The sequence below is a fragment of the Dermacentor andersoni genome, chromosome 1 (genome assembly GCF_023375885.2).
Source record: "Dermacentor andersoni chromosome 1, qqDerAnde1_hic_scaffold, whole genome shotgun sequence".
Lineage (NCBI taxonomy): Eukaryota > Metazoa > Arthropoda > Arachnida > Ixodida > Ixodidae > Dermacentor > Dermacentor andersoni.
This window is the reverse complement of record NC_092814.1, coordinates 164121258-164136398: the sequence shown is the minus strand read 5'-3', so window position 1 is coordinate 164136398 and position 15141 is coordinate 164121258. Positions and strand designations below refer to the sequence as shown.

General features: G+C 47.5%; 1 protein-coding gene across 1 annotated transcript; it reads left to right on the top strand.

Annotated features, from left to right (window-relative positions):
• Positions 1 to 9097: 9097 nt before the first annotated feature.
• On the top strand, positions 9098 to 10351 carry LOC129380736 (uncharacterized). The gene is made up of 2 exons (XM_055062594.2): positions 9098 to 9306; positions 9751 to 10351. The coding sequence occupies exons 1-2, from the start codon at positions 9120 to 9122 to the stop codon at positions 10116 to 10118; spliced, it is 555 nt and encodes a 184-aa protein (XP_054918569.1). The 5' UTR covers positions 9098 to 9119; the 3' UTR covers positions 10119 to 10351.
• Positions 10352 to 15141: the final 4790 nt, after the last annotated feature.

Genomic DNA, 15141 nt, shown 5'->3' with positions numbered 1-15141 from the left:
CACGAGCGCGTGGCCTGCACTCTGCGGAGTTAAAGTCCCTTGATAATTTGAAAGTAGCGACACTCTTTGAACTCTGCCGCCGCCGCGCGACCTCCTCGCCCCTTGCGCGTTCCCCCGCGGCAACCAGTTTTGCCCCCGTTTTTCTGCGCGACGATAGGTCTCCCTGCCGTTGCCCTTGTAAACGCGCGGATCTTGAGTTTTGCTTGTGTTTTTCTTTTTTGTTCGCGCCATTTTCCTCCTGAGCACGGCTGGCTCGGTGCTTTAGCTCGGCGTAGCGAACGTTGTACGCTGTGTTTCTGGTCTATGTGCTAGCGCTATGCCGGGCTGTTGCCCATATAACTGCAGCAAGAAGCCTGAAGATGGTTATGCCGTTTTTATGATACCACAACGTAAGCGTGACGGCTTGCGTAGGAAGCAGTGGCTGCATGACATTGGCCGAAAGAACTTTGTTCCGACAAAGAACAGCGTTGTTTGCGAGCTGAGGAGTCTTTCTTATAGTTCGTAGCAAAGAATCCCGTCATGCTGCATTTTTTTTTTTCATTCTTCCAGCCTGCTCACCAGCGTTTTTGTTGCGGTTGTCCTCAGTATGCTTAATATTCTGGGAAGGCTCCATCACTTCGCACGTCGCTAACTGTTGTTATTCAGTCGGAAGTGCAGTATTATGATTCTGCTTCGCGCCCTGAAAAAATTAGTGGCAAGTGTACCCGTAGTATTGCAGGTGATGAGCGTTAACTAGTCAAAATTGAGTTTTTTTTTTTAGTTTTAAGGCGAAAGCATTTAGATCTTTATGTTTCGAGGTCGCGTTGTAAACTGGAAGTATCACGTGACCCAAGAAAGGCCAGAGGGGACCCAAAGCATGTCCACCCCTGTATAAGAGAATGATTACCCAAGTTAGTTAATGAATCATTAGTGGTTGACATAAGGTGGATTAGGGACGATTAAGGTTGATTAGGGAGTATTAAAGAAGATTACGGTAGGTTAGAGTGCATTATGAAGGATTAAGATGCATGAATAAAGATTAAGGTGCGTCATCATCATCATCAGCCTAGTTACGCCCACTGCAGGGCAAAGGCCTCTCCCATACTTCTCCAACTACCCCGGTCATGTACTAATTGTGGCCATGTTGTCCCTGCAAACGTCTTAATGTCATCTGCCCACCTAACTTTCTGCCGCCCCCTGCTACGCTTCCCTTCTCTTGGAATCCAGTCCGTAGCTCTTAGTGACCATCGGTTATCTTCCCTCCTCATTACATGTCCGGCCCATGCCCATTTCTTTTTCTTGATTTCAACTAAGATGTCGTTTACCCGCGTTTGTTGCCTCACCCAATCTGCTCTTTTCTTATCCCTTAACGTTACACCCATCATTCTTCTTTCCATAGCTCGTTGCGTCGTTCTCAATTTCAGCAGAACCCTTTTCGTAAGCCTCCAGGTTTCTGCCCCATATGTGAGTACTGGTAACACACAGCTGTTGTACACTTTCCTTTTGAGGGATAGTGGCAACCTACTGTTCATGATTTGAGAATGCCTGCCAAACGCACCCCAACCCATTCTTATTCTTCTGGTTATTTCAGTCTCATGATCCGGATCCGTGGTCACTACCTGCCCTAAGTAGATGTATTCCCTTACCACTTCCAGTGTTTCGCTACCTATCGTAAACTGCTGTTCTCTTCCGAGACTGTTAAACAGTACTTTAGTTTTCTGCAGATTAATTTTCAGACCCACCCTTCTGCTTTGCCTCTCCAGGTCAGTGAGCATGCATTGCAATTGGTCTCCTGAGTTACTAAACAAGGCAATATCATCAGCGAATCGCAAGTTGCTAAGGTATTCTCCATCAACTTTTATCCCCAATTCTTCCCACTCCAGGCCTCTGAATACCTCCTGTAAACATGCTGTGAATAGCATTGGAGATATCGTATCTCCCTGTCTGACGCCTTTCTTTATAGGGATTTTGTTGCTTTCTTTGTGGAGGACTACGGTGGCTGTGGAGCCGCTATAGATATCTTCCAGTATTTTTACATATGGCTCATCTACACCCTGATTCCGTAATGCCTCCATGACTGCTGAGGTTTCGACTGAATCAAACGCTTTCTCGTAATCAATGAAAGCTATATATAAGGGTTGGTTATATTCTGCACATTTCTCTATCACTTGATTGATAGTGTGAATATGGTCTATTGTTGAGTAGCCTTTACGGAATCCTGCCTGGTCCTTTGGTTGACAGAAGTCTAAGGTGTTCCTGATTCTATTTGCGATTACCTTAGTAAATACTTTGTAGGCAACGGACAGTAAGCTGATCGGTCTATAATTTTTCAAGTCTTTGGCGTCCCCTTTCTTATGGATTAGGATTATGTTAGCGTTCTTCCAAGATTCCGGTACGCTCGAGGTTATGAGGCATTGCGTATACAGGGTGGCCAGTTTCTCTAGAACAATCTGACCACCATCCTTCAACAAATCTGCTGTTACCTGATCCTCCCCAGCTGCCTTCCCCCTTTGCATAGCGCCTAAGGCTTTCTTTACTTCTTCTGGCGTTACCTGTGGGATTTCGAATTCCTCTAGGCTATTCTCTCTTCCACTATCGTCGTGGGTGCCACTGGTACTGTATAAATCTCTATAGAACTCCTCAGTCACTTGAACTATCTCGTCCATATTAGTAACGATATTGCCGGCTTTGTCTCTTAAAGCACACATCTGATTCTTGCCTATTCCTAGTTTCTTCTTCACTGTTTTTAGGCTCCCTCCGTTCCTGAGAGCCTGTTCAATTCTATCCATATTATAGTTCCTGATGTCCGCTGTCTTACGCTTGTTGATTAACTCAGAAAGTTCTGCCAGTTCTATTCTAGCTGTAGAATTAGAGGCTTTCATACCTTGGCGTTTCTTGATCAGATCTTTCGTCTCCTGCGATAGCTTACTGGTTTCCTGTCTAACGGCGTTACCACCGACTTCTATTGCGCACTCCTTAATGATGCCCATGAGATTGTCGTTCATTGCTTCAACACTAAGGTCCTCTTCCTGAGTTAAAGCCGAATACCTGTTCTGTAGTTTGATCCGGAATTCCTCTAGTTTCCCTCTTACCGCTAACTCATTGATTGGCTTCTTGTGTACCAGTTTCTTTCGTTCCCTCCTCAAGTCTAGGCTAATTCGAGTTCTTACCATCCTGTGGTCACTGCAGCGTACCTTGCCGAGCACGTCTACATCTTGAATGATGCCAGGGTTCGCGCAGAGTATGAAGTCGATTTCATTTCTAGTCTCACCATTCGGGCTTCTCCACGTCCACTTTCGGCTAACCCGCTTGCGGAAAAAGGTATTCATTATCCGCATATTATTCTGTTCTGCAAACTCTACTAATAATTCTCCTCTGCTATTCCTAGAGCCTATGCCATATTCCCCCACTGACTTGTCTCCAGCCTGCTTCTTGCCTACCCTGGCATTGAAGTCGCCCATCAGTATAGTGTATTTTGTTTTGACTTTACCCATCGCCGATTCTACGTCTTCATAAAAGCTTTCGACTTCCTGGTCATCATGACTAGATGTAGGAGCGTAGACCTGTACAACCTTCATTTTGTATCTCTTATTAAGTTTCACAACAAGACATGCCACCCTCTCGTTAACGCTATAGAATTCCTGTATGTTACCAGCTATTTCCTTATTAATCAGGAATCCGACTCCTAGTTCTCTTCTCTCCGCTAAGCCCCGGTAACACAGTACATGCCCGCTTTTTAGCACTGTATATGCTTCTTTTGTCCTCCTAACCTCACTGAGCCCTATTATATCCCATTTACTACCCTCTAATTCCTCCAATAACACTAGATAGCGTTCTAACGTTAAACGTTGCCAGGTTCAGATTCCAATGGCGGCCTGTCCGGAGCCAGGTATTCTTAGCACCCTCTGCAGCGTCACAGATCTGACCGCCGCCGTGGTCAGTTGCTTCGCGGCTGCTGGGGACTGAGGGCCGGGGTTCGATTGTTGTATTCATATAGGAGGTTGTGGCCAAGTACTGCACCAGGGTGGCCAATCCTGCTCTGGTGAGAGAGTGCGTTACCGGTTCTGGTCACCGGGATCAGGCCGCACTCCAGGCCTGTTTGTGCAATTTTCTCAACACACGGTTTTTTTTTTTTTTTTGTATTTTCCCGTGGAGAATAGCGCGGCACCGGGATTTGAATCACGGTCCTCTTGCACTGGAGACGGATACTCTACCGTCCCCGTAGGAGTTAAATTAAAAATTAATTTATGGGGTTTTACGTGACAAAACCACTTTCTGATTATGCACGCCGTAGTGGAGGACTCCGAAAATTTCGACCACCTGGGGTTCTTTAACGTGCACCTAATTCTAAGTACACGGGTGTTTTCGCATTTCGCCCCCATCGAAATGCGGCCGCCGTGGTCGGGGTCCGATCCCGCGACCTCGTGCTCAGCAGTCTAACACCATAACCACTGAGCAACCACGGCAGGTCCCGCAGGAGTTGTACGCCTCATTTAACCTACAGTGGTGCCCTACTTGGTCAGTCAAGGTGGACCAATCTGAGCTCGGTTATACCGCATGGATGGCACTCGGCTAGAGAACCTGGTATTTATGACCTGCACATGTGAGTGTGAGGCCATACATATTTGAAGATATATATCTTTTTTTTTTTTTTAGGAGGGTTCCCGTACATGGAGGTGCGTGGAGGAGGATTAAGGCGGATTGTGGTGGATTAAGGTGAAGTGTTGATGAAAGGGTATTAAGACCGATTAGGGTGGGTGAAGTGTTGATGAAAGGGTATTAAGACCGATTAGGGTGCATGAACATGGATTAGGGAGGATTAACGTGGATAAAGGAAGATTAAGGTCGATTAATGTGGATTAAGGTGAATTAGGGTTGATAAAGGAGGATTAAGACCGATTTGGATGGACTGGGGTAGATTAAGTTGAATTAGGGACCATGGAGCTGGATTAGGTTTTATAGAGGCGGATTAGGATGTATTAAGGTAGACTGGGACCATTAAGCAGGATTAAGTGGGATTAAGGTGCGTGAATAAGGATTAAGATGGATGAAGGAGGATTAAGGCGGATTATGATGGGTTAGGGTTGATAAAGGAGGAGTAAGAGCGCATAGGGTAGGCTAAGGTGCATTAGGGGCGATGAAGGTTGATTAGGTTGTATTAAGGTGGATTGGGAGATTTAAGGTGGATGAAGGAGCATTAGGGTGGAGTAGTTTGGACTAAGGTGAATTGGTGTTCATTGAGAATTAAGACCGATTAGTCTACCATAGTCCTCCTAATGCACATTCATCGACCTCAATCCTCCTTCATTCACTTTAATCCACCATAATCCCCGACAGTCCTCCTTAATGCACCCTAATCCACCTTCATCGACCTTAATCTACTCTAACCCTCCTTAATCAACCGTAATGCTTCCTCATTAACTTTAATCCACCCTAGCCCACCATAATCATCTTTAGTGCACCTTAATCCATCTTAATCCACCATTATCCTTCTTCATGCACATTAATCCACCATAATCCAGTATAATCGTCCTGAATGCACATCAACATACCTTCATCCACCCTAATTAACCTCAACGACCTTAATCCCACCTAGTCCTCCTTTATGCACCTTAATCCATCTTCATTCACCCTAATGCACCCCCATTGACTTTAATCCACCTTAATCCTCCTTAATACACCCGAATTCATCTTAATCCAATCACTAATCAATCATTACTTTGCTAATCATTAATCATCTCATACGCGGCTGCACATGCTTTGGTTCGCTTCCCGCCTTCCTTCGGTCACGTGATATTTTCTGTAGCTCACAACGGGACCTTGAAACAGAGGTCTAAGGCTTTCGCTTAATAAGCCACACACAAAGGGATGTGTCACAAGCAATACTAGATCAGACGCACGAAGTAAAGCATCTGATCATGTGGCAGAAAAATTGTCTGGAGTATAGAACTCGCCTCAAAGCTCCCTTTACATCGGTACACCCCGTTCATACGGCTTTAAGAAAAAACCAACCTCCTCATAAACGTTGCCTCCAGCATTATCGATGCTGTTATTAGCATTTCTCAAAATTTTCAACCCCACTGGGGCGCGCAACTGGCCCAAAATAACACGCCTCCATAGAATCCTGCGGCCCGTCCGCGGGAGCCCAGGAGGAATAGCGCGCCGTGCGCAGCCGGCGGGCGAGGAGAATCGAGGAGGAAAGCGCCGTGAGGAGGAGAGTGTCGTTACTTTCAAATTATCAAGGGGCTTTATGCGGAGTCTGCTTAGAGCGCTAGCATGTGGCAGCAAGGAGAAGCACGTCTGCTTGTGGCGTCATCTGTTGGCGGCCAGAATAACCAGGCATTGCCGATAGGCAAGCGCCTGCTAGAATTAGCTTGAATCCCCCCTCCCCGTCCTCGTATGATTGTTGCGCAAGGAGCGGGGCCTGCAGCGCAACGCCTGCTGCTATCAAACTGCGTTGGATACGCAAGTGCATTGGAAACGTGGAAGGGTCAATATACGCCCGGTAGTTATTAGGTACTCCTGGCGTACCTATATTAATGCGTAAGCATTTTAGGGCTCCTTCCCTCGGAACTTTCTCCGTCCGTCCGTCCAGTTTTTCTGTCTGTACCGCGTGACACGATCCACTGCACACATAGGTATGAGTTCCTACGGAGCTGCATATGAGAATGCCTTATAACTATGCATGACTAATGAGATTTATGATTTTGACTACATATAATGAATACTGAGAGGTATAAGTGCAAGTAAGGTTAATAAAGACATGAAATTAGTTACGATAATTTTAGTTAAGTGTAACGGCGATTAATAGAGGGTGATTAGGAATACTGAGGCTAATTAAAATCAATTTATCTTAAATTAGACTAATCAAAATTTACTAAGGTTAGATCAACCGAGCCTAATCAAGAATTAAGGGCACCTTGAGATTAACTAGACCTAATTAAGCAATCTTGATTATTAATTACATAAACGTCGTCGTCATAATTTTGGCTAAGGTTAATTAATTAAGCAAACGTCGTCAATATCAAAATAACTAAGCCCGAATAATAAATAAAAAGATAATTACGCTTATTTACCTAAGCTTACGTTTCACTTGAGTGCACTTCTAAACCGCACCAAATCATATGACGTTTATTTATGCTATGGCGGGAGGGGGTAACCAGGGCTCCGTACTGCAAAAATGCATGCAGAAACTGTACTGGAGTTGTCAAAGTGTGCATAAGCCTACCCCCAAATTTAAGTCGGGCCACCCTCAAATTTCAACTTGGCCCACAACCAAATTTGAGTTGGCCCACGGTCAAATTTCAAGTTGGCCCACCTGCAAGTTTCTCCAAATTTCAAATTGGTCCACCCCAACATTTCAAGTTGGTCCACTTCCAAAATTTTAAGTTCGTCCGCTCCCAAAATTTCAAGATGGCCCACCCCCGAAATTCTAAGCTGGCCCACTCCCAAAGTTTTAAGCTCGCTCACCGAGAAATTTATGTTGGCCCACCCCCAAATTTCAAGTTGGCCACCCTAAAATTTCAAGTTGGCCCACCCCCAAATTTCAACTTGGCCCACCCCCAAATTTCAACTTGGCCCACCCTCAAATTTCAAGTTGGCCTACCTGCAAATTTCTCCGAATTTTAAATTGGTCCACCCCCAAAATGTCAAGTTGGTCCACTTCCAAAGTTTTAAGTTGGTCCACTCCCAAAATTTCAAGATGGCCCACCCCCGAAATTCTAAGCTGACCCACTCCCAAAATTTTAAGCTCGCTCACTGAGAAATTTATGTTGGCCCACCCCCAAATATATGTTGGCCCACCCCCAAATTTCAAGTTGGCCACCCTAAAATTTCAAGTTGGCCCACCCCCAAATTTCAACTTGGCCCACCCTCAAATTTCGCCTTGGCCCACTACCAAATTTTAAGTTAGCCCTACCTCAAAGTTAAGTTGGTCCACTCCCAAAATTTCAAGTTGGCCCACCCCCGAAATTCTAAGCTGGCCCACTCCCAAAATTTTAAGCTCGCTCACCGAGAAGTTTATGTTGGCCCACCCCCAAGTTTCGATTTGGCCAGCCTAAAATTTCAAGTTGGCCCACCTTCAAATTTCAAGTTGGCCCACCCTCAAATTTCAACTTAGCCCACTACCAAATTTTAAGTTGGCCCACCCTCAAAGTTCAGTTGACCCAGCCCCAAATTTCAAGTTGGCCCACCTCCAAGGTTCAAGTTGGTCCATCCCTAAATTTAAATTGACCCACTCCCAAATTTCAAGTTGGCCCACCCCCACATTGCCACTTGACCCACTACCAAATTTTAAGTTGGCCCACCCTCAAAGTTCAGTTGGCCCAGCCCCAAATTTCAAGTTGGCCCACCTCCAAGGTTCAAGTTGGTCCATCCCTAAATTTAAATTGACCCACTCCCAAATTTCAAGTTGGCCCACCCCCACATTGCCACTTGACCCACTACCAAATTTTAATTTAGCCCACCCCTACTGTAGGCTTCCCCATGGATTTTCTGTGAACCCTAGTATCTGTATTGTTATTCTCTCTAATCAATCTTCTTTTCAACTGTTCCTCATCGCTGATAAAGCTACCAATCATCTACATTTTAACCATTAAAATGATTAAATGTCGTAACTTCGCAAATTACGCATTTTTGTGCAGATACAAGACATTACACTTTTCGCGTTTTCGCGTTACCACTTACAGATCTTGCGGTACTCGCCGAAGAATGTTTACACATTAAAATACGCTGGGAGTGCTTATTAACTAGCGGGCATAGGTTGTTCCTTCCACGTTTCCAATGTGCTGGCATACCTAGTGCGGTTTGCTAGCGGTAGACGCTGCGTTGCAGGCTCCGCCTGTTGCGCATCCACCTGGCGTGGGAGGCAGTCCACAGCCGCTTGCCGCCAGTAGATGGCGCTACAAGCGGAAGTGCTTCCCTTTGCTGCCTCTTGCTGGCGCTCTAAGCAGCCTCCGCAGAGCACAGGCCACGCGCTCGCGTGTTCCCTTTCATAAACGACCACCCTGTACATGCACAGGAAAGACGAGCTGACGTATAGCCACGGAATTGTGTACTGGGGCCATCGAGCGGTTATTCCAGCAAATGCGCGGCAGTCAATGCTGCGTATGTTGCATGATGCACATCAAGGGATAACGGCTATGAAGAACCTGGCACGTTCTGTTTTCTGGTACCCAGGGCTCGATCGGGACATTGAGAAGCTGGTCAACGCGTGTCCAACATGCATAGAATGGGGCAGCATGCCTCCTGCCCGACAACCCGTGCCTTGGCCGGACAAAGAGGAGCCATGGTCTAGGGTCCATGCCGATTTTGCGGGTCCTGTGGAAGGTAACATGTTGTTGATCATGGTTGATTCCCATACGAAATGGATCGAGGTTACCGCCATGAAGACCGCCAGTTCGGCAAAGACAATTGAAGCACTGCAGACTATGTTCAGCCGGTTTGGTTTGCCGAGGACCCTGGTGACGGACAACGGGCCGCAGTTTACTAGCGAAGAGTTCAGGGCATTTATGAAGCGCAATGGCATCGCTCATTTGCGGACAGCTCCCTACAAACCGCAGTCTAATGGCCTGGCGGAAAGAGCAGTACGAACTGTCAAACAGGGGTTAAACAAAAACACACGCGGCAGTTTGCAAGCTCGGCTGGACCACATTCTTTCACATTATCGGCGCACTCCCTTGCCAAATAGGCAAACCCCAGCTTCTAGGCTTCTCGGATATCAGCCACGTTCTTTATTGCACAATGTCGTGTCACGACCATTCCCTTCTGCAGGTGCATGCAACAGTGGCCCATCGCTGAGCAAAGACGTCTGGTTCAAGAACTACGGAGTGGGTGACAAATGGAAACCAGGCGCGGTAGAGTCCACCGAAGGCTCGCGAATGGCAACGGTAAAGACTGCAGATGGGGAGCAACATCGCCGCCACCTCGACCAGCTAAAAACCAGGAGGACCAGCGTGGGAGAAGCGGTGGAACCCGAGGCACCCATGCAAGTACCAACGACTAAAGGCAGCCAGAACGCAGTGGCAGACTCGCAGTCACAAGGACACGACAGCAGTCACAGTCAGGCTCAAGTAGGCACCGACATTCGAACGCCATCAGACGGGCCGGCCGAAGCCGAGGTTGCTACCAGCGAGCCGTAAGTGACTGGCCGGGCTGAAGTGACACTGCGTAGGTCGAAGCGGAAGCCCCAGCCCCCGGACCGCTTCACTCCTTAAGGGGGAAGAATTGTTGTGAATCAGCATGCGCCGCTGACACGTGTTTGTTTTGTTAGATTCACCGGCCTTGCCTCTTGTGAATCGGCAGTGGCTGCGGCTGACGTCACAAGATAAAGACTATAAAAGCTACACTAATTTTTAATAAAGCGTTCGTTCTTTGCCAACTGCTTCTCGAGTTACTTCAGGTCCCGTCAAAGTTATGTGTATTCCCATGGGCGAAAACTCCCGGTAATCCGAACGCGCAAGCATTTGCGACGGTTAATTCGAACATACCGCGCGCCGACAATGCTTTCAGCATCGCGCCCGATCACGCGGTGGCACCTGCGACCAGCATTGCGCTGACCCCGCCATAGAGGAAAACCTTTGGAGAGACCCCTGGGAACTCCGCGTGCGAAGAAAAAGAAAACCGTAGCTGAAATTTCATCATCTCTCAAATGGCAAAGTCGCCGTTTCTGCGTCGCGCCGTAATGCCCCAGCCACACTAGCGGCAAAACGTGCGCGCCACGGAAGGGATCGGTCCTGGGCCGATTTTTCGCGAAGCGAGCCACGAGTGAAGACCAATGAGAGCGGCTCCTACAGTGACGTACGCATGGGAAACTGGTGCCATTCGGACCCGCCCCGCGTCTCGTTCAGCCGGGCCGCTTGTTTCGCCCTATCGTCTGCTCGCGTCAGATCTCTAGCGCTTGTTTTGGTTGACTTGGTTTGGTCTCGTTAGCGCTTTTTTTTTTTTTTTTCTACAGTGACGAGTCGAAAGCGAGACGTCCTGATGGGAAGGCTGTTGGATACAGTGCGCCATATCCAATTCTGTACGACTAGACACTCTGAATACAAAGACGCGAAGGCGACACCCAGTACTTTATTCCCCTTGTCTTTTGAACGCGACGACGCCGCAACAGAAGGGAGCACAGCAACATGATTATTATCCGCGGCAGCGACTTCGTCGTCTTGATAACACATGACTCGCTTTAAGAACGCAGGACGAAGAACATAAACACAGCGCCGATCTGTCAGCAGACGAAGGAAAAAGCACGCAGAGAGAAAGCAAGCAGCGGCGAAGGCCCAGTCCGGCCTCGGCAACTCCGCAGCTTCGGAGGCTAGGTTAGGTGGCAGAGGTAATTAGCCCCATCCATCAAGCTGCAGGGAAAGCAAATACACTTCCCTCCCACTCTTCCACGCAGCTAAGCTCTCCTTGCCATCCCTCCCCCTCGTAACTACCTCACCTTCTGTGGACCCCGCGCGCGCGCCTACGCGCTGGCGCCGCCAGCTTAGCTTGCTCCCTGAAGTTTTGTTTTTTGCCGTTACCGGGAGAAGCGAGCGTTGGTAGGCGTGGGCAGTTTCGCCTCGCTCGATGTGTGCTTGCGCTCCGCGATATTTCACGAATCGCACCGTTCGTGCATCGTGCTATGATGCACGAATACTTCAAGAACAAGCCCTTCTTTTGATTCGAACTTATTTAAATCCGAACAAATTTCCGGACCCTTTCGAGTTCTAATTATCGTGATTCGATTTGTATTTTATTTTCATATATCGGTATTCCTACCACTTGTAAAAAAAAGTGAGCACCTTTAACTGGCAGGGTGGAGTTACCAGGTGAAGTATGCCCATTAAACAAACTTAAAACAACAATTTTATAGAATTATCCCACCTTGTGGCTTGATCTGACTGAATAGTTGCTGAATATTAATTTTTTCCTCTTTTTTAGCCGGGCAAATGTACCACTCAATAATTAATTGCCACCACTAGTTGGTAATCTGTCCCCTTTATACCGGGTGTTTCACGTAACTTAAGCCTAGGATTTAAACTAACCGGTAAACTGCAGCTGGGTGACACTAACGAGATATTGTTTGTGGTCATGAGGTGCTCCTCATAGCATTTTTGTTTTTTGCATTCTGCTTAGTTATTTAACTAAGATGAATTATGAAAATTTTATTACTCACTTTAGGGCCAAGTGCGTTCTGTTATGTTGTAGAGAGAGTTCACAAACACCCAATTCAGTTTCTTGTGGGCAGATGCCTTCCTGCATGGCGCATTTTTCCGGCATTTAAAGAAAGCCCACGAAATGTGGAAAGGGAAAAAATGTATCGGAGCAGAACAGGCGAATTTTCGTCGACAAATATCTCAACAATGGATGGCATTTTTAATATCGCGCAAATTGCTTTTGCCTCCTGTAGCGTTCTCAATTACTACCATTGCTATGCTGGCACTAAAACGAGTAATTGTAAAGTTAATTAACATTTAATTAGGGAATGGACAGCAAGTGCTACTCGACTATCCAGTGCCCAACATGCTGATATAAAGAACGAATAGCGAAGGAAGCTTCATTACATCGGTAAAATGCTGTTTCTTTAAATCTGTTTCCATTAAGAAATGGCATGACATATTGCAACGTAAAGACAACTTATTCCTCTATATAATACCCATCTTCTACGGTCGTTTACTATTCCTCGGTGAAGAGCGCCGGCCTCGAGGAGCGATCGACTTGGGTTGCCTCCCACTACAACACGTATCTGACACTTGAGATTACGCGACCTTATTCAGTGGCCTCGCGGGAAGACAGCGCACGTGAAACCATCAGACATCTCAGATCGCCTATGTTTGCGCCCGCCGCAGATTACCTCCATATTGCGCGGAGCACGTGTATGCGCTCAGCATGCGCAGTCACGGTCGTGGTAAAGGAGACACGCTCTCACCTGTCACCCACCCTAGCGCTGATTTGATCACGTGACCTCCAACATTGGGCTTGCGGGAATACGGCACACATCGAGCCACCATCCTTCTTAGCTCACCCTTGCACGTTTTCCTTCGCCCCCACAGGAAACGGCACGCGAGACGGGATTTTCACTGACATGCTGTTTATATTGAATAGTAGCTGCGCTATGCGCAATCATGTTTCGCAATGCAAATTTTTTAAGTTCATTTAGGTTAGTTTGATCGGAGTACTTTAGTTCAACGCACTTTTACACGACCACGAGAACGTGTTCAAGGCAGCCGTGGTATAGAACACCTAAATGCGTCTGTGTGCGTCCCCTTCTCTGTCCTCTCTCGCCATTCAAATATTATTAATAAAGATGTTTTACTCTCTCTCTCTCTCTGATCTGTTAAGCGCTCCGGATACTTATTTCGTCAAGTGGCAGCAAAGCCAAACAACCATTTTCTTGTCTTAGCTTCAAATACACATGACACGCTTAAAGAGCAAAATGTATTCGAAATAATTATCTAAGTATGTTTGGCCAACTTTGTCGCTTGTTTTCGCACTAATTCCATCATTGGATGAATCTCGCCTGCGAACTGTGCCCGCATCCATCACAGCTAGGAGCGACGAAACGAGAGTCGGCTTACGCTGAGCAGAGTAACGTGAAGCGGCCGAGCTGAGTCATGATAGAATTTTAATTTTCTTGTACAGGTCAGCATTACAGCACAAAACGACGTATATTTGTCTGGTTTGCCCACTAGATTTGACTACCCTTCTACCAGATGTTCCAGGCATTTCATAACCTCCGCAAACCTGTGGATAAGAGGCCGTGGCAGTAATTGTAAACCACAGCGCTTCGACGCGAGTTTGGTCGATTTTCTGGCAATAAAACCAACCCTCTACGTGCGGTCAATTGATAATACATCTGCATACATCAGTTCTTCTTTTCTTTTTTTCTCTTGCGAAAAGCGGAGACACAAAAATGTCAGGCAAATGTAGGATCTGTCATCTGACACTCAACCGCACATTTTATTGCGATAAAAATTATAGGAACGCTCCAGGCTAACGCCGTCACCGTAAGGGTCAGTATAAAGTCCAAGTGCACAAGATCATATCGCGGACCACGCGCCATATGCTGCAGGTGCAAGAGGGAGCCGAGAAGGACGGCGGCTTGATACGCGCTGCCTTTCCGCGCGCCAATCTTGGAGGTCGCGCAACGGGGGGGGGGGGGGGGGGGGGTAGTGGGCGTGCGTCTCCTCTTTTAGCCCGGCCGTGGCTGCGCATGGCACGGCTGAGCGCATATGCGGAGATAATCTGCGGTGAGTGCAAATGATGGGTGAGCCGAGAGGGCCTCATGTGCGCTGTCTTCTCCCGCGCCTAGTGTTGGAGGTCGTGTAACCTAAAGCCCCTCCATACACGTTTCCGCCGATGAAGGGGCTTTAGTGTAACCTAAAGTTTAAAAATTAAATTATGGGGTTTTACGTGCCAAAACCACTTTCTGATTATGAGGCACGCCGTAGTGGAGGACTCCGGAAATTTCGACCGCCTGGGGTTCTTTAACGTGCACCTAAATCTAAGTACACGGGTGTTTTCGCATTTCGCCCCCATCGAAATGCGGCCGCCGTAGCCGGGATTCGATCCCGCGACCTCGTGCTCAGCAGCCTAACACCATAGCCACTGAGCAACCACGGCGGGTGCCTAAAGTTTCAGAGATGCGTTCAAGCGAGAGGTGGCACGAAGCAAGCTCTGGCTTCCTTCTGGCTGCGTTGTGACAGCGAGTGTTTGCAGTCGTCGACTGCGGTCATCGATCTGGGTCGGGATTCTCAGGCGGCCACTTTCGGTGATAGTATCACTTTGGCGAGATGAGAGCCAATGAGCTTCATTCTCGCGTTTGCGCGACCATTGTGCGCATGCGTCCAGTGCCGAAAGGACTTCTGCTTGAGCAAGTTCGTGCTTAGATTTCCTAGGTGCCACAAAATATACCTAGGAAATTCAGTGCCGATTCTCGCGAAATATCGCGAAACTACGAGGGCGAATCAGAAAGTATTTGCCCATGCTCTGAAGAAAGTATTTGCCGCTGCTCTGAAGGTTCGAAAGTGTATTACAAGCTACAGTGCCGCCAACGTGCGTGCCTGCCAATCTAAGCGCGCGCAAAGACTCAGAGATGGGCGCTGGTGCTATTATGTTTCTCGTGTCTCAACGTTGACAGAAATACCGCGGCCGATCATCGATCGAATCGAAACTCTGCGTACATAA

What these genes read in the sequence shown, in the direction of transcription:
- LOC129380736 (XM_055062594.2), top strand. Translation starts at nt 9,120, where the DNA reads ATGAAGAACCTGGCACGTTCTGTTTTCTGGTACCCAGGGCTCGATCGG. An exon ending in TTTTGCGGGTCCTGTGGAAG is followed by an intron (nt 9,307 to 9,750) that starts GTAACATGTTGT and finishes TCCCTTCTGCAG; the next exon opens with GTGCATGCAACAGTGGCCCA.